Genomic DNA, 20,353 nt, shown 5'->3' with positions numbered 1-20,353 from the left:
CTTTGAAAATGGAAAAATGAAAGAACCAATGGGTCTCTATTTATTAAAATAACCCCATTTTTGTGTGAAAAACATTTCTATTACCTTGAGCAGTTGTTGGTCAAAGCCTCTGATCTTTGGTCCGGGAACAGGAGGCAGCAGGCAGTGTTTCACACTAAACACAAATAAGTAAAACACAATTATGTTTCCAGCTGTACTTATATAAACTTGCCATTCACTTTATTAGAAACATCAAGCTTGTACTTTCACTCATTATGAACTGCCTCATAGATCCACTACACAAGGCCATGACCAACTATTACTTGAATACTTAGGGTGAGTCACACTGCATGTATGAGTGTAACGTATAGTGTAGCCTTATGGCTAATAAAAACTGCGGGTTAACACACTGAAGCTTAGGTTTATCACTCAGTTATTAGTCCTAATGCAAAAAACATTATGACTATAATGAACTATAATTATTACTGTTTGATAATCATTAAGTTTAGTCCATTTTGGGGAGTCCCACAGGGTTCTGTTTTAGGATCTTTAAAATGTATGCTACACCAGCAAGGTGGAGATACACAAGACAGCTTCTGATAAAGTGAAAAACAGCTGAATAAAAAAAATACTGCCATTGGGTGTTGGGTTGAAACGAGGGGTTAGTAAATAGAAATTCAGGTATCATACTCAGGTATGCAGACTGCTATTTATAAGAAACTTCCAGGAAACTGCCAGTGAGGATGATTCATAGAAGAGATAAAAATCTCACACCCAAAGATTTGTCAACACACCTGTTGCGTTTAACGCTCATCGTCCAGGCGAAGATGAGGACGAGGAAGGCTGAGATAACTGCCACCATAATCCACATGGATCGCTCCCTGGGCATGTCTATAAGAAAGCGAAAAAAATCATCATGCAACCAGTATGTACAGTATGTAAAGCTGTGCTTCAGTTAGGCTGATGTTGACAGCTGGTTTTCGGTTGCCGTGCAACAAACCGTGATGAAGATGCCTTATCGGGTATCCTGTTTGTTATCAAGTCATGTACTGTATCCTCCTCCATCGCTCACTTACTATATGATACACCATAAGTCATACATTTGATACAAATCTAAAACGTTGTGCTGTGTGTGTGTGTGTGTGTGTGGGCGTGTGTATGTTGTCAGGTGGGTCTCCCTCGGGCATCTGGCAGAAAGCTCCAGGGTGACTAATGCCTGACTGGCTGCAGGCACGATTAGTGCTACTGTTTTTAAAAGTTATTTAATATCATAAATACATTCTGGTGACGGATAAATATATAAATGAATTGTAATCATTTCAATAGTTGCAAATGCAGTTTTCATGATTTAAAAAATTAAGTATAATATAAAAACATGAGTGGAAGATAGCAGTACAGAGTGTGGTTAGTCTTACAGTCAGGCATTTGAATGTAGACTGGTGTGGTCCATTCACTCCAGAAGCCGTGGTCCGGTTTACAGCGAACCTGTACCATGTACTCTTTACCAGAGTGAAGGCTGAAGATATTGTAGTACTTCTGCATGCCAGCATCATACTCCTGTACACACACACACACACAGAAAAAACGAACAGTGTCAGTTTTTCAAAATACTGACAAAAAATTCTACCCCAAATGTGATGTACTTCTGTCCATGTTTATAGGTACTAAGAAACTACATAAGCAAGTCTGTTAGAATGACTTGGCCACAAGACAGGTTGAGGTACGTGTCTAATGATTTAGGCATGCAGTTCGCATAATGCTAATTGGTAGGCTAGAAGCTTGAAAGTTAAAAGTAGGTAAGTAAGCATTGTATAACAATGCCAGGTAAACAAACTGTACTCTGGTGCTGCCAAAGAAACGACCACACTTGCTGGTTTATGTGGGGTATTTCCATGAGGTTACCAGTTGTACTATTACTATTAGTTAATTCAGTTCACAGGAGTGTTAGCTTTTGAATCCTTAATGGCCTCGTAAATCAGAGCATTCAGCCACATTCACAGGAAAAATTTATATAATCTGAAATGTATGGGTTTACCACAGGCAGGGGCACTGCCATGAAAAGACATTACTGTCAACAATTCTGCCAAAATTCTCAATGAATGCAATTTTCGGGCCCCTGTCAGTCACGGCCTATGGAATTGCTATAACCCCCTGCCTCATAACACCCTTGACCACAAGGCGTGAAAACAGCAAGCTTCAAAAACCCCATTCATTTTCCTACAGAGAGAAATTGTCCAGCATAAAAAAAACCCTGGTAGACCAGTTCAGCTCTAGCTGGATCTTCAGGGATGGCAGGTCAAGCCGAGCTATACTCGAAGCTCGAAGGCTCTTGGTGCAGAACGTCTTTTGCATTATCATGATAGTTGACCAGCTAAACCATCAAACTCACATGAAAACATACTCTATACTGGTAAACAGCTGAGCTGCTCAACCAGCTTAACAAGCTTGCATACCAGCATAGGATATATTTTCACCTGGATCTCTGACTCTTTCATCACCTTGGCCATCAAGAACCAGCTTAAACCATCTGAAACCAGTTATCAGCAGAAGCTGGTCTTGATCTAGATTCAGCAGGTTGCTTAGACTCATAGTTCCTTACATGGACATGATGATGACTGTTATTCCAACTGATAACACCAAATTAAACTGTTAAATGCTGTGAACTGACTTCTTCAGATACTAACAGTCCTCAAAAACAGTGGCAAAACAGACAGTTTCATTAATGTGTGTAATATGTTTCCAAAAAGCCACTGTATTGCATCCTCGCACAACCATAGGCCAAGTATCTGTCCACTGCAGTCTCCTCCAGGCCTGGTTCTGCCTCCCTGCTCTAGATAGGCTGATGTTTAGGGAACTTTAGGAGGTCAATCAATGATTGCGATGGCCGTGAGCTGGCTCAGTCTAAGGCAGTTTAAGATTGGGCCAGGAAACCATGGAAACATGCAGTATTAATGCTGACAAGCTCATGACAAGCTTATTATGCTCAAATCAGCGACAATAAAGATGTTCAAAGTCAGTGATCTGACCATTCAGGACTGCAACAGTTGTGTTGTTCTTATAGTAGGTTTGGAGGCTTCACCTCCAGATGTTAACTCTTTCCATGTTCCTCAGTTGTTCATCCAGGCTGATGCCAGTGATGCTGTAAACATCTACCACAATTTGATTCTTTGTCCTAAGGTAGCTTTCCAGAAATGCAGATAATGAGTGTTGCTGAGGGAGGCAGGGTCATGAAAAACACTCTAAAAGCAGGAGCAGATCGCTTTGGAATTAGCTTTCACTTTCTGAATAGAGATCAGAGTAGGCAGGCAGTTTTAATGGATCTGCGATGCGGTTGCAGCACTTTGAAATGGCCTCAAGTCTACTCAACTCTCTCTCTCCTTAGGGTGACTGGGGGGGTTGAGATCATTAGAGATGATGTTCTTTCTCTCTACTCACCTCCCACATCTCCTCTTTGGTCTGCTTGACTCGTAGCTGGTAGACGAGTGTGATCCAGCCAGAGCGAGTATCTGCTGTCTGTGGTTTCTCCCACAAGACACGCAGGTAAGGGCCATGATCGTCCTCCAGCACTGCAGCTATCACACTCTCTGGAGTGTTGGGCTGGACTACGGGGCGACAGAAAAGAAAGGTGACAATTACTATCAGTGAATAGTTTCTTCCAGATGGTATTGCTAACTACACTCAGCAGCAACTTGCTAGATATTTTCAGATGATGGGCAAACTCCTAACCTACACTACATGTCCAAATGTTTGTGGACACCCCTTCTAATCAATGCATTCAGCTACTTTAAGAGCTTCTGCTAAATACCGTTAATGTAAATGTAAATTAAGTTTTTAATAAAGTGGCCAATGAGTGTAAGTACAAGAGAGGGTTTCTAATAAAGTGGCCAACTGCATTCCAACTCTGCCTCAATTCAAGCAGTGGTGGTTCTATTATGTATGATGCTACTATTTAGCTACCACTCATCCTCAGCTGCCAAAAAAAAACCCAAAAATCTAATATCTTAAATATTTTAATAATAAATAAATCATACTTTTTATTGAGATACTGGATGGGAGGCTTTATTGAAACAAAACAAGAAGCATGAACCAAGTTTACAAGTATAATTTACCATTTATCTTTATTAACTTATGTTTATTAAATATTAGTATTATTTTTAAGGTGTTATAAGGATTTCACTTTCTTTGTATATTGTGTAACTGTGATGTGACATCAGTTCTAGTAAAAAAAGAAATCCTATCTCTTCTATATCAAAACTTACTTCACATGAGAAGGAACAATAATTAAACTTTCAACTGAAGTCAACTGAATGTATAAAGTAATTAATTTTTTTAGTCCATTCATCTGAAAACCTTGGCACAATTTAAATATATTCTAATATAATAAATCAACCTTAATCACTATGGTTAAAAAGTTAGGACACTCAGCTCAACACCAACACCAACTAAATGAAACTGCTGAATGTTACAGCAGAGCCAACACTGGATGAGAAAAACAGCCTTCAAGCAGGTCAGGAAAGAGACATCTAGAACATCTGTCTGGTGTCTGTTAGAAAATTCTGAAAACAGCCTTACGAAAACCCGAGAACTTCTGGGAAAACCTCTGAAAGGTTGATATATAGCCTAAACCAACAACACGATTTGCATAAAAAGGCAGTTAAGTGCTGCTGGAGGCAGATGAACCCAGATAACACACTCACACGCTCTCACACACACAGGCATGTGTGTACTCTGCTTGTACTGAAAGGAAAGATGATGGCACGGTTAGAGCGAGAGTTAAAGTTTAGTCTGAAAAGTATCTGAGCTCAGGTGAGGTATTAACTACAGAGATGCCAAGTGGCTATTCAACAGCACCAGTCAAAAGTCTGGACACACTTACTCATGTAGTTTCCTTATTTTCTTTTAGTTTTATTTAGTTTCACACATTTTGGAGATTTTACATTTTACAAGGTAACATTAACTACATATCCCTAAAATCATCCACAACTCCATTTCAGCACAATTTCTTATCGATTTTTATTCAATCTATTCATTACTTAGAAATGAGCTCATTGTAATCAGCTGTTGCTCAGCTGGACAGACCTTGCTGGCATAAATTTAATTCAGGCTAATGAGAAACATGTTAAAATATGTAAATGATTAAAACTGGCCTCCTACAGTGTTAGATTTGAGTGTGAAATGCACACAATATAAATATAATTTAAATGGAATAATGCACTATAAATGTAGACATTTTGATAAAAACTGTTACAGTCTCTCGTTAGGTTGATTTTTTTTTTCTGTGCAGTCAGTTCTTTAGTAAGTACTATGAATTATTAAATAAATATTACAAATATTTACGTTGTAGTTCAGTAACTGAGTAATTATTTATATATAGTACTAGTATAACAATTATATCCAAGAATTATACAGTATTTACAATTATTCTAGCATAAAGACAAATTCGTAAACATCCAGTACGTGCTACTAATTCTTTGGTATCTACTATGAATTATTAAGTATCTTTATTAAATTAATGAATAGTTACGATACACTATTCAGTAATTACTATAAATTATTTAATAATTATGAGACAACATTCAGTAAAAGCTATAAATGATGTAGTTATTACTATAATATATTCAGTATCTACAACACATTATTCAGATTATACTATAAATGATTCAGTAACTTTTATGAATTATTATTATTACTCAGCAACTATATAATTTTCCAGAAGTACTAGTAATACCAGAAAATGCCACTATAAATTATTCAATAACTTTTATAATCAATGCAAATGCTAAAAAAGGGAAATAATTACTATACTACCATGTTAATTTATGTCATTTGTCACATTCCGATCAATCACATTACATTATTTTCTTATATTATATAAATATTATATAAAAATATAAATATTCCCATATTATATTACATACAACAACTTTTTTCCTTCCCCTAAAACATCTTATGTTTTTGGATTATGTCATAATGCACCAGTGTGCAGGAAATAATAAAATGAGCATTAACCAAAAATAGGTCAAGGATGCTCTCTGATACCACGTTTTACTTATATACTGTAAAAAAATGTGGTGCTATATAAAGTAAATGTTGACCTTAAGGCCAGAGGACACAGACTGGTCAACCACCAACAACTGTTGGTTGGGGCACCTCGTTTTGAGCCTAGAATTGAAGTTAGGATAATAATGAACATCAGACTGTTCGGTCAGTGTGTTTGATCTGCAGTCTCAGAGTCTCAGAGGTCAAAATGAACCGCTTTGTTTATTCCAGGTAGGTATTAATGATCCTGGCTGGTGTTTTGTGTCGTCAGATGGGGAAATTAGCTAATTTGAATTCATCTCCTCTCCCACTGTGAGAGCGGACAGGTGGTGCAAAGCTTTAATCACTGCATCAGTCACTTAGTCAGCGCTAACCATCAGCACAGTGGACAGCATCCGCTCTACACAGCGGAAAGAGACAGGGGGGCTATAAAAATAAATGAGTGTGTGGGGGTGGGAATAATTTTTTCCTCATTACATGGACATGAGATAGAGACACACAGCTCAGACCAGTTGACCTGTCCACACTCCGCCTACAAATGAATTGTTTTATAGCAACTGTTGCCTGAACAAAACATTTAACCCTGTTGAACTTAATGGGAAACATACGTGGTTTTTATAGCTTCTGTGAGAGATGGGCAGTAGCCAGTTTCTATTTACTTAGTTCCATGTAGTGTACATGGAAGTACAACTTTGAGTATTTTTGGGGTGAAAGTTCTCTATGATCATCATTCAGAGTAGGTTTGGTGTGAAACGCTCTGTCCTAAATAAACCTAGAGCCAGGATTGTTGTCTGAAGAGTTTACTGCCTCTAAAAGCTACATTTTTCACATCAACATTTTCACAAATATGCTGCTTAATGCTTGAGACACTTTTTTACAACAGCTTTATGAAATGATATTGGTTTAAAATATATTTTTATAATTAATTCATGGCATAAAGATAGAAACACTGTACCTAAAAACTGATTTGCCACTGATTTGTTTCACTGATTTGCCACTGTTGTATTTTCATAAATATTACAAATAACCCCCAGAAGAGTGTAGGCTCACTAGTGGTTTGGTTAGTAAATAAAATGACTGCATTTGTGGTTGATGCCTGGTTCATATCACCATCACTGTAAACACATCTGAGTTGCTAAATTTCTCTACACTTAACTATTTCCCACTAAACCCCACCCTGAATGGATTGTATCTCAATTATGCTGAATAAATCCTGTTGGAATTTGGAAAAAAAGTCTGGAAAATAGTCTAAAATCAAATCATATGTAGTTTTAAGTGTGGACACAAGTATTGGGACAGCTGCTCATTTATTGTTTCCTGCATTTATCCTGCATTTGTTTGAGTAACTGTCTCTCCTGTCCAGCAAAGACTTTCTACAATGTTGGATAATCAGTACCCCACCTCATCCCCAACATATCCCAAAAGTACTGGCTTGAGCGCCATCATTCCAGAGAACACAGTTCTTCCACTGCTCCACAGCTCAATGCTGGGGGGCTTTTTCTACTCCTCTAGCCCACGCCTGGCATTAGACATGGAGGTTCGTAGGTTCATGTTTATCTGCTCCAGAGAGTCCTATTCTATTGGCAGCACTTCTCTACAGGGACTAGACAAGCTGTCTGTGTGCATTTGCACATCTGCAAGTCAGCAACAGGTACAACTGAAAGTAGCTAAAAGCTTTTATTAGAAGGCGTGTCCACAAATATTTGGACATGCAGTGTATCCTCATATTACTTCTCATTTATTGCCCTCTATCTGTCTGTCTAGCTATCTATCTATCCCTGTCTGTCTGTCTGTCTATCTAGCACACCAATGTAACCAAGTACAGTACATTTCTGAAGTAAAGTCAGCTATCCGATAGAAGCTACTATTACTGACTCAGTAATACTAACTATTACTAACTACTATCAATGATTCTGTGACTTGCATCAAACTCATATGTAAGCTAAGCTGTTTTAAGAGTTATAACAATGAGGAATTGAAATGTTTGCAGTGTTGCAATCAGTCAGTGGAGAAAAAAAACACACTCCAGCTCACCTATATAAACCACATCCACCTCCACTGGCTCTGATATGCTCTTGCCCATGGTGTTACTGGCCACCACTGTGATGTTGTAGTTCACCCACAGCGATGTGTCGTTTTTGCTGAAGAAACAGGTGTTTTCCCCCGCTGTTTTATAATCCGGACACTCATACACCGTCTCCGAGCTGCAAGAGAAGCAGGAAAACACTCACTCACACTGCGCAGCTCGACTCAGGACAACAACAGTGTTATAACTGTTTACTGAACAGAATCAGTGAAGTTATCACTAACTAACACCATCAGTTGCTGCCAAAATCTTTTTACTAACAACTATAATAAACAATAATAAATAATGAAAAATAAATGTATGTTCATTTAAAATAGTAATTAATTTGTGTAAATTTAGAATCTAATATGTAGTTTAAAAATCTGCGTAAATGTAATCTGATTTAATTCGATTCACTGAATGAATCATTTTTGCCACAAAGGATTGAAGGTGAGCAAGAGAGAAAGAATTTAAATAGGTGGGACTCCTCACCCCTCCAGGCGGTAGTAGAGGGCGTAGGTGGTGGGAAGACCACCGTCATCTCCTGGCTCCCACCAGCAGGTGAACGTTTCCTTCTCAGGTGAGCGGCAGCTGATGACCCTTGGCCGACCAGGAGCACTGAAACCTGCAGAGGATGAGGGTCAAGAGGAATGTCAGGAGGAAGGTAAAAAAAAGAAAGGATGAAGAGAAGGCAGGGGAGGTGGTCACATGAACTGACTTGAATTTGGTTGAAATGAATGAATGTTAGACTTAAAACCCTTTAACACTTAAACTTTAAGGGCTGGTTTCCCAGACAGGGATTAGGCCTAGTCTTGGACTATGGTAATTCAAATGGTAATTCTCTATTTAAAGTAAAATTAATCTAGAACTAGGTTTAATGATGAAGTGTAATGATGCAGTAACATTAGTTAAACCATCTGTAGTAATTCTTCTTCTTCTTCTTCTTATTATTATTATAATAATTATTATTATTAGTAGTAGTTAGTAGTAGTATTTATCCCTGTTGATGTCTCTGATTACCAGTTGCTGGTGACAGTAAGATGAAGAGGACACTGATTGGAAGAAATGGCTTTGTTCCAGAGTGGATCCCCATGCTTGCTGACTCCTGCCAAAAATGTCCTGCAGAGACAGAGGAGAGAGGAAAAGGGTGAATACATCACTCATCATTAAGATCATGGTCGGATTGCAGTAAGACTAAAGAAATGGCTGAACTGCTCTAATAAGAAAAGGCTCTGTGCTGAGCAGGGCACTGGCTCAACTGTGAGAGAGGTCTTTTTAAGGTCTACCCACAGATTGTGAGGTATATCCACAGATTGATGTTTAGGTCAGAGACTATGAGGTCCATGGCAAAACCTTCAGCTTGTGCCTCTTGAGGTTTCATTGTGGATTATGAGGGGTGTTTTATGGGCTGTGTGAAGTTTGCTTTCAGAATTTGCTGGAAGTGAATCAGTGAAATGTTTCCGGAGCCACTGGTTACCACACAAACCCAAAGCGTGATCAATCCACAGTTGGAAAGGTGTTCTTTTCAACATGGACTACACTGGCAGATAATCTACTTCTCTTAGTCATGAGTTGGCATATGTTTTTGGATGATTAAGAAACTTTAATGATGTTGTAAATGGGTAAATTGGATCCATCCCTTTTGGTGTTTTAGGGCACTGTCACTACACCAGTCACTTTAGTGTCCAAGTTGTACAATGGAACTCCAGAGTGGTGTTAAGGGTACTACAGTCTTCTGCAATAAACTTCTACTGAACTTTGCAGGTCATTTCATCAATGCACCGTGAGCCTCTTGTTATTAGCAACTGACAGGAGAATGACCTTAGCTATGGAGCCATTGGAAACTTATCACTTAGCACGGCTGCGGCTCGTCATACAGCCCAATCACTGAACATTAAGTGTAGTTCCTGCAATCCTGAACCAAAAATGTATATAGTAAAAAAATATATAGTATTTATTTTTTCCAATGTCCTCGTTCTCCTCACTTTACAAATGTCCACAGCTACATGTAACATGCTACATGTACATGTCTCCAAATTAGTTTTTGCAGCTATTAACCCCTTAAAAACAGCCCATGGTCCGCCGGCAAGCCGAATGTGTTATTTCTTTTTATTAACTTCCATTACCAAAGAATAGCCCCACACGTTTGTACAGAGGTCCCTGCAGTTACTGAGCAATAAAAGCTTTGTGATTAGGATCTAATTTAATGTATTTTTATACAGTGTTTCTTCAGGCCGTGCTGGGGATTTAACACTGGAATTAGTCTGTACGTAATGGCAGTCTGATCTGTGGTCAACTACATAAACTAAAGTGAGTGCAAAGTGATAAAGTCAGCGTGGAAGTTAAATGACAGCACTGATAAAGCTTGTATTGTCTGGACGTTTGAACCTCCCGCAGAGGTCACATTTCACAGAAATCGGCCTACCCACAGAAGAAACCTAGCAGACTGCACTCAGGTTTACAACAATGCGGCATGTAAAAATGTGACAGTAGAGGAAGTCCTTTCCTCTTACCGTCAGACTTAATGGCAAATCTGTGAGAATTGGATGTACAGTCAGTGCGCACTTGTGATTGGTCAATCATTAATCAGATGTTTGGCGGTGGCAGTGATGTGGTTTCTCAAGCTGCCCACGGTCAACAGGCAAAGCTTATTATGAGGATTTGTAATGAAGCGCCTTATCTGAATGAACCGAATGAACTTTTACTCTGCTTCCAACTTCAGGTTTGGCCGCACAGGCTTATATCAGAGACTCTTACAGTCACTTACATAATGTCCATAGCTCAGCTCAGGCTCAGCGAAGGGAAACAATGGTGATTTTCATTAAAGGGAACAGACAATAATACCTAACAGTTAACCTAGCTACACCATATGTCCAAATGTTTATGGACACCCCTTCTTATGAATGCATTCAGCACCCATTGCTGACACAGATGTGCAAATGCACACACACAGCTTGTCTAGTGCCTGTACAGAAGTATTGTCAATAGAATAGGACTCTCTGGAGCATATAAACACAAACCTATTGACACCATGCTGCCTAATGCCAGTTTGTGGGCTAGAGGGGTATAAAGCCCCCAGCATAGAGCTGTGGTGCAGTGGAACTGTGTTCTCTGGAATGATGGGTGGTGTGTTGGGGATGAGGTGGGGTGGTAATTATTCAAAATCCTGAACTCACCAACGCTCTTGTCTGTGAATGCAATCAAATCCTCACATCAATACTCCAAAATCTAGTAAAAAGCCTTCTACCCTTAACAGTAGAGACAGTTACTCCAACAAAAGCAGATAAGCTCATTTTAATGACCTTGATTTCAAAAGAAACAATGAATGAGCAGGTGTCTCAATGCTTTTGTTCTTATAGGGTATCTGTATATCTACCTAGCTTTCTTGGGGTTTCACAAAAACTGTAGAAGGATATCTGGATTTATTACAGTAAACTGTAGCTGTAGGCCTAATTAGCCTGTATGAAAGTGAAGGTGTTATTTACCCCGTCTTATCTGACCCTGCTGTGTTTTCAACTACACTATTGCAACAGTCTATTTGCTACAGTCTGCCCTCATCACCCTCATCTGACTCACTGCGCAGTTGTACAATTACATTCAGAACGGCTGCCACAGAAATACTGCTTATCATCTTTCAGGCTGGAAAACATGACCTTAAAGCAGGACTGTCTCTCATGAGTTCAGATTAAGGCATTTTTGGTGGGGTTCATTATTTTCTCAGTGAGTCTACCTAATATTTTTTAAATGATAGTTTTGTTTACTAAGACGTGGACTGGATGTGGCTATCCACCAGTCAATCCACTATTTAATTCGCTCCTTAAAGAACAGCTACATAGCAACCAAATAAAAAAGACACCATGCAGCAGAAGAAACATAGCATAAAAAGCTTGTGTGTGTTTTTGTGTGTGTGTGAATAACTGCAGCATCAATTTTTTTTCTTATCCTCAATAACCTCAAACCCATCAACCCCAGAGAGATAGAGACCTAGAGAGATATATAGAGACAGATAGAGAGAGAGCACAATTCCCAGTGACTCGGGATCGGGGGCCAATCCAGGCATTTTTAAGGTATTACTTTTTAAGGCTCTGTTCTACTTCTGATCTGATCCTTAGGTTTGCTGTAGCAGAGAGCCATCTGGCATCCTCTAGGCACCATTAATAGACGTGATCCTCAGCTGTTGCACATGAACTTCTCATTTTTTGGAAAACTACCCCAGACAGAGTTCATCTGTGACACTGTTTCGTAGAGCAAAGCAAAACAGAGCTTTATGCATGATGTATATGTATACGATCAATGTGGCGATGTTATCATTTAGTTTACAGCTAAGAAGTTAAGTTGGCTTCTAATTCTAACTCTTCATTTTACCTAAAAAGAGCCACAATTACACTGCATACATATTAACAGTAGAGGGTAACTGCAGCATTATTTAAGGTGGAATGGAGAGTTAGAATTAGAAGCCAACTTAACATCTTAAGTTTTATTTTACATTAATAAGAGATGTTGGCCGGCACAGGCATCTGTTAGCTGGTGACCCGGTGCTTTCCTCCAACTGCTTTGGCTGCCCAGCAATGCCGCAGTTGGAAAAGAGGGGGTGACTGGTTTCACATGTAGCGGAGGAGACGTTTTAAGTCTATACCCTACTACTGCTGGGATCATTGCTGGTAGGGGGACCTACGACTGGGTGGGTTAATTGGCAGCACCACATTGGGAGGAAAAAAAGGTTTGCTAATCAGAAGAGGAGGATTTAAACTCTGTATCACTCTTCCATTAAATGTTGATCTATTTTCTGCAGTTTTTCTCCACACTTCCAAAACCACCCAGTTTGATTGTTGTAGTTGTGCAATGACAAAAATATTTGATTCCATTATCTCCATTAGGGAATATCTAACGTTCCTCCCACCCAGTCTTCACTCTTGAATTACGCCTGTTTAGAAACTAGACTATGGTGGAAATGCTCTGTTCTACCAGCGAGAGAACCACACTCTTTATTTGGTTTCAAACCAGCTCTGAACATCTCATTCAGAACCGCGAACGAGGCTAATTGTAATGTCTCCCTCAGTGGGGAGCTCATGCACAGGTCATATGCTCCAATATACAAGTGCTAAGCTCTGCCCTTCACCTGAGGCTCAGCTCCAGCACATAGGTGCTGTTAATGACGGGACTGGTCAGGACTCCTCTTAAGCCCCTCAGTATGGATTTGCCTGAGTTATGTTGCCTGTTTCCTGACCTCTGCCTGTCCTGACCACGAGTATTGCTGTAGCCCCAATAAAGTCCCTCTGCACATGCAGTCTGCCTCTCAACCCTTATGTTACACTGATACTAATGTTATTGCTCATACACTAGTGATCTGACTGCAGAGCTGTAAATGAACTTGGAGCTGAATGGTCAGATAGGTCAGTCAGACTGGACTGTAAGATATTAAACACTATTCAACACTGGAAAATTTGCTCTGCAGAGAAGAGAAAGAAGAAAATAAGGAAAGAGGGAGAGAGACACAGAGAGAGAGATCACTGATTAAAAATCTACAGGAGCCCAGCTGTGGTTGTTTGGTTGCATAAGAGATTATATCATCAGAGCGATCAGACTGGACCCAGCGCCCATTCACATCAGCCGGCATTTTGGCATGATACAGATGTTGGGTTAATTTCTCTCTCTCTCTCTCTCTCTCTCTCTCTCTCTGTCTGTCTGTGTCTCTCTGTGTCTCTGCTTAGTAAATGTAGTAAATCTGCTAAAAGGAGCTGCAGTGGTCAGAGTGGTGGTGCAGAGTTTTTTTTTAGCATTGTAGAAGAGCAACATCTGGCAGGTGACATTTGTATTTATGTGTTATATATATATATATATATATATATATATATATATATATATATATATATATATATATACACACACACACACTTACCATATAGGAGTCCATTTGTTTCTCTGCATACTTTCTTAGCCTCTTTTTACCCTGTTTTTCAATTATCAGGACCCCACAGGAATGACCACCACAGAGCAGGTATTATTTGGGTGGACTGCAGTGACTGATATGGTAGTGTTGAGTGTATTAGTGTTAGTGTTGTTGCATTGGCTCAAGTGGCTCAGACACAGCAGTGCTGCTGGAGTTTTTAAACAGTGTCTGTCCACTCCCTGTCCACTCTATTAGACACTCTGACCTAGTTGGTCCTCCTTGTAGATGTAAAGTCAGAAGATCAGACCAGAAGCTCTCTGATCTGTTGCTGCACAGTTTGTTTGTGTTGGTCATCCTCTAGTCCCTCACTGGTCGCAGAACGCTGCTCACAGGACACTGTTGGCTGGAAAGTTCTGGTTGGTGGGCTATTCTCAGTCCAGCAGTGACGCTGAGGGGTTTAAAAACTCCAACAGCAGGGACTGACCCAGCAGCAAAATACTATCAGCTCTGTGGTGGTCAGTCCTGTGGGGTCCTGACTATTGAAGAACAGGGTGAATGGAGGCTAACGAAGTATGTAGAGAAGACAGATGAACTACAGTCTTTATTTATAGAACTACAATGGTAAAGTTGAGCTGATATAACGGAGTTCATATATATATGAAATGATGACCAATACCAATAGATACTAATAGAAATGCTCCAAAATGACCTGAAATTAAATCTTTGTTCACTGACTTCCATTGAAAGTTTTTTCCTTCTCCTGTAAAGTTGATGTTTTAAAGATATTTGCGTCACAGCGACAATGTACACCTGTAGAGTCTATAGATGTTTAACCCCACCCATTTCACACTGCTTTATGAACAAGGCACAATATAAGTCATGTTAAAATGAGTTATGACTGGTTTTAAAAACATAAACCCACATAAATGTAATTGATAAACCACAAAAAGTTTTTTGCCCTCAAGCCAGAAATAAGACAAAACCAAGGTGCCCAACGTCAGCTTTTACAGGAAGTCAAGTCAAGTCGAGTCAAATTTATTTGTATAGCTTTTTACAACTGTTGTTGTCAGAAAGCAGCTTTACATAATTAGTAATTAGTAAAAGACAGAGACAAAAAAGAAATAACATAAGACATGAAGGATCAAAGACCCCCGGTGTGCAAGCCAACGGCGACAGGAAATCTGAGCTCGCTTGATGGAGAAGCATCAGCAGTTTGTGTAATTACAGTAAATTGGACAAGAACCTACAGTACAGATCACAATCAGCTCATTAGGTCTGAGCAGATCGGACAGATCAGTGCTGTGATCTCAACCGTAAAAAATAAACAAGCAATAGAGCTGTTTCTAGCTTTAGCGAGTTGGCTGATGCTCTCTCTCGCCCACAGTGTTCCTACCCTGAGGCTATTATCTCCTCCTTGGTGCCTTGATTTCGGGACTGTAGCAGTGGTCTGATTATTGGCATTAGAGGACTGGCCTGCTGCTGCATATAGCTATCTTACATAACCTTGAGAGGAGTAATCCGCTTAGCAGGGCAAACAGTGGCAAACAAAATGCAATCTGCCAGAGAAGTCCGAACAGAGCTAAAGATACCACAGCTATTCTCTATTCCTATCCCTCCCCCCTCCGCTGTAATTGCTCTGATTGCTGCACACTTCCAATTCAAATCGCCACTGTCCGGCAAAAATCTCAAATCTCCAAAATTAACTTTCAATGGAAGTCAATGTAAAAATATTGTATTCCAAATCATTTTTGGAACATTTCTATTGGTGCATTTATTATGACATTTGGTCACAATATGAAGGACAACTACCAGATTTAAAAGCTGCTAAGGATGCTAAAAATGGAGATACAAGGTTTTTGTGTGACAGTGACAATTAGAAAGTCATTTTACAACATTAGGGCCAAATGTTTCAATTTTGAATATAATTACTGAATAAAATATAGCAACTTTGCAGGAGTAGGAAATCCCTCTTAACTTTTAATGAAGTCAATAAAAAAGGTCAATATGGCCATTTTTAATGTGTCCATTTGACTTAAATATTTACTGTTTTACTTGCTGCCCTTAACACAGCAAGACTTATTACACACTAAGGTCTATAATTCAGTATCTACAAGGACTTCTGTACAAACTGGCTGGACTGTTCTTTGGAAATAAAAGTTTGTAATAACCCTTTTGGCCTGCAATCAGTGTTTTCAAGGGATTAACCGGCTGGCCATGGTGCCTGTTATCAAGATTTGTCCTTGATAAAGTTACGGACATGATATTTCTCTGAATAATGCCTCTATTTTTGGTGTGTTACTTTTCACAGAACCTGTCAATGACAGAAAAAATAATCTATTAGAATTATCAATATTCAATACAATCTAAATTCATCAGCTTCTGAAGACTAGGCTCCTCTGAAGACATAAATGATGTCCCTGACTCATCGAGACACTTACTGTAGAAGTATGTTAGTTGGTAACTTTGTTTGGAGTCAGTGTGGAGCAACTGAGTAGGGAAGAAAGCAAACCGAAGGACAATGATAAATAAAGTTGGGCTTAAAATGAGTTTTTATTATGTATAGTTTACTGCTCTCACATTAAAACCTCTCTCATCTCATCTCCAAAATCCTTAACCTTTCATTTAATTTAACATTTACTTAATAATATTTGTATTGGAACTTCAATGACTGTCGATATGGACAGCATATCTGATTCACAGTAGCCTAAATATAAAAATTATATAACCTAATTATCAATTGTATAACCAAATTAAACCAAAGTTATGCCATAAATCACACCTACATTAGACTTTGTGCATTGTATATCCCCAATACACAAAGCACAGGCTTAGATTTCTTGGACTCCAGTTGTTTTTAATATCAATAAAGAACAGAAACATGGCCAAAAGTAAAGGATGCCTTTTATTGTACGACTCCTATGATGGAGGGAGGACTAAAGCTTTGCACTTTACTGTTGACCTAATTATTCTCAGTTGCACTTTCGGTCATTGTGTTTACACACACAGAGCTGTTCTGAATCCAATTCATCACCACTGTATAATAGATAGCCTTTAATCTTGAGTTGTCTGTATTGTTCTGACGCAGCGTTTGTTCTCATTAGTTCATGACTGAGACTCATTGTCAGATTGACGTCAAGCGAAGACTAGCTACTGTTTGTACAACTTGGGCTTTCGTTGCATAATGGCCAGGATGTTTGACCACTGTGGGAACTGCAGCATGTTGTTTCTATGACTGAACAGAGTGATTAATCTTTATTACTGTTTAGACTTCTAAAACTGCAAAAACCACAATTATACAGTAGCTGCGCATGTGAAGTAAAAGTTAAGCCAAAGATCAAATCTCCACACCTTATCACTTTCTCAGTCAAGACTATGGTTTGCAATGGTATATCAGTTTTAGATATAATAAAAATGATGTTTGTCATGGTGCATACATTTGCTTAATATCTGTAAAAAAATAGAAACAAACTAAAAATGCAGAAAAATACCATCAATTTCTTACTATTTTCAGAGTTTTAGTAAACAATCAATTAATTAATGGTGAAAATAAACAGCAGATTAATCCATAATGAAAACAATAGTGAGAGACAATGGACAGAGAGACTGATGAACAGTGAGATTGATAGAAGAGCACTAAAGAATGAACTTTAAGTTATAATTACGACCAAGAAAGCGGGACGCACTGTTTTCTGAGGCTTTTGGAGACTAGAATAAAGGCCTATACTTTGCATCTATACTTTTATTTTTCAGATATAATAATCACTTTCAAGAGATGTAATCATTTTGGAGTGTTATCTCTTTTCCTTTCTGTAGTTTATCCATCATTCAGCATCTAGAAATTTATTAGGTCTATTAACTATGAATAAATCTGAATTGTTACAAGATTAGATAGATCTTTTAAGCTGAACCAGAGAGCTGTGCTAAGACAACAACAACAACAACAACAATAATAATAACCTGGCAAATTAAAGCTAACTAACAACAATTTCCTATAGACTGAGAGTTCAATGAGCTATCAGTGGCAATAACAGCATTATATGCTAACAGAATTACTGGATTATATATTGCGTCAACAAGAAGCAATTGTGGTTTTGGTAAGTGAGTCCAGATGACTCAGATTTAGTTTAAGATTCATGAAGGAACATGTCAGCAAATCAGTAACAGCTCACTCATAAACGCTTTCACTGTGTCCATTCAGGATGTCAACATCAACTGTACCCCCTCAAGATAATTTGTGAAAATGTGCTCTCCAGTGGCATCTCCCAGCGAGTGTCAGTGTAATGGTGTAACAGTGAGAACCAAGCCCCAGCGCATGTTTAGCCAGCCCTCTTTGAGCTCCACTAAACACAAAATCACTCTGAGAGCTTCACAAATGGCAGCTTGAACACATTAGGAAATGCAGGCCAGCACCCAGATTAGTGCTGAAAACCACTCCACAGCTGTCAGCCAGCGTAAAATAATACTGATATTTTCAGTATCACATTTCTAGTCATAGCTTCCTCCTCCTCGTTTGCTTTTAATTTGTAACTTTCTGTAAACGGACAAGAATTTAAATGGCCTATGAAATTTACTTTACTCTGTTTAATTGTTGGTACAAACAATTACAAAGTCAGTATATACTGATATAGTTTATTCTTGTCATTGTTCTCTGGTCCTGAAAGTAACATATTTTGGCCTTACTTACTTACCTTTACCTCTTAAAAAGCCTGTGGACCCCCTTCCATTTCCTACAACCCCTCCAGTTTCTACAGAGGTCCCTGTAGTTACGGAATAATACATCTTAGTGTGCAATAAGCCTTTCTGCATGAAGGAGTTAAAGGAATAGTTTACCAAAAATCTAATATATACAACTTTTCCCAAAACAAACATCAACAAGCCAAGACATGCTTGATGTCTTAATAATAAGACATGAGGCTAATGCAATGTCACTCAAAAAAATACAAGCTTCCATTACTTGCTCTTGGTTTGACTACGTCCAAATACTTTATTGAAGCTTCCTTTCCTGTCTGTCTTCCTTGGTTCTGCCTGATCTGTATGTAAAACAGCTTAGCTTAATAACTACACTGGTGGAGCTGACACACCTATGGATCCACATGGCTCCCAGATCAGGCAGAATCTAGGAGTAATCAATGTAGCCTGACGAAAACACTACCTCACTGACCCCAAAAATACAACCACATTTCTTTACAAACTGACCCCAAGTAGGGCTGGGCAATTCAGAACCTCTTAAATGCTGTTAGAACTTTCCCCTATTAGTGTGCTCATGTATTGTCCCCTTAAAAACAGACTCAAAAAAGTGTGTAGTCACTTGACTCTGCCCTGTCCAGTCTGAGACATGGAGACAACATGGAAGAGAGCTCAAACACCAAGCCAACTGAGCAACTGGAGTGGCTCATATCATTGTTCATTAATCTGAATTGAGGTCAAAAGTTTAATTAATTAACGAATGAAAGGACCTGTTAAAGGCGTCTCTTTTGACCGCTTGTGATCGTATTTCTCCCATTTCTCATCATTTCTGCTGGAGAAGAAGCATGGCACACATTAACATACCAATATAATAATAATAATAGCCATGAGTATCGTCTTATATATATATATACGTTATAAATAACGTAAGAAGACATGAAGGATCCAATACCCCCAGTGAGAAAACCAACAGCGACAGTGGCAAGGAAAAGCTCCCTCAGAGCTGGAGAAAGAAACCTTGGGAGGAACCAAGACTCACAAGGGGGACCCGACCCATCGTCCTCTGATTAGAACTATTTATAAATTATTGATAAAAATTACCAAACCATCTATACTGCTGAGGTGTGAACGGGGCCTTAGATGAAAAAGCCTGACCTTACAATGAAAGTACAATTCCAGCTAATTTTGGAGCATTTTTATTGGTCCATTCATCATAAATAACAATTTGTATGTAAATAAAAAAATATCAAAGGCTAACTAACGTTCAGTTTCACAATATGTCAAAAATATGTGAAAAACTCAACTTAAGATTAAAATATAAGAGACGTTCTATTCAAATGTCCACAGGCCACTTATCTCACAGCTTCACCTGCACCCACAGATACAGAGCTGGAAATTCTTTGCAACCAGAAACCATCCTGGTGTTTTACATCTGAAGTTTTTAAGCTGTAATATTGCTTGTTGAATATTTAAGCTCCATATATTCAGATGATCAGTTATTTATCATTTGCAGACATAAGTAAACAGAGTAAACAGACTGTGAAGACATGTTCTCATGTCAGTATGTTCTTATCACATCCTGATTCTGGAAAGGAATGGCAGAAAAGCTCAGATAACATCACTCAGGAGGTGACTTTCCAGGAACATGGTCTAGCATAAACATAGCTGGGACTGGAGCACAGCAGACTTGTCTG

The 20,353-nt window shown here is 38.8% G+C and overlaps 1 protein-coding gene across 1 annotated transcript in view; it reads right to left on the bottom strand.

Moving 5' to 3' along the window:
- prlra (prolactin receptor a) overlaps positions 1–20,353 on the bottom strand; it is a 37,431-nt gene that overhangs the window by 5,605 nt on the left and 11,473 nt on the right. The window contains exons 2-8 of the mRNA XM_072662125.1: positions 9,104–9,202; positions 8,576–8,708; positions 8,053–8,222; positions 3,415–3,581; positions 1,395–1,536; positions 774–870; positions 85–154 (exon numbers count right to left, since the gene is read on the bottom strand). Coding sequence (XP_072518226.1) covers positions 85–154; positions 774–870; positions 1,395–1,536; positions 3,415–3,581; positions 8,053–8,222; positions 8,576–8,708; positions 9,104–9,176 — 852 coding nt within the window. The 5' untranslated portion in view covers positions 9,177–9,202. The remainder of the gene's footprint in view (positions 1–84; positions 155–773; positions 871–1,394; positions 1,537–3,414; positions 3,582–8,052; positions 8,223–8,575; positions 8,709–9,103; positions 9,203–20,353) is intronic.

This window comes from Salminus brasiliensis, chromosome 18 (genome assembly GCF_030463535.1).
Source record: "Salminus brasiliensis chromosome 18, fSalBra1.hap2, whole genome shotgun sequence".
Taxonomy (NCBI): Eukaryota; Metazoa; Chordata; class Actinopteri; order Characiformes; family Bryconidae; genus Salminus; species Salminus brasiliensis.
This window is presented reverse-complemented; position numbering and strand designations above follow the sequence as displayed.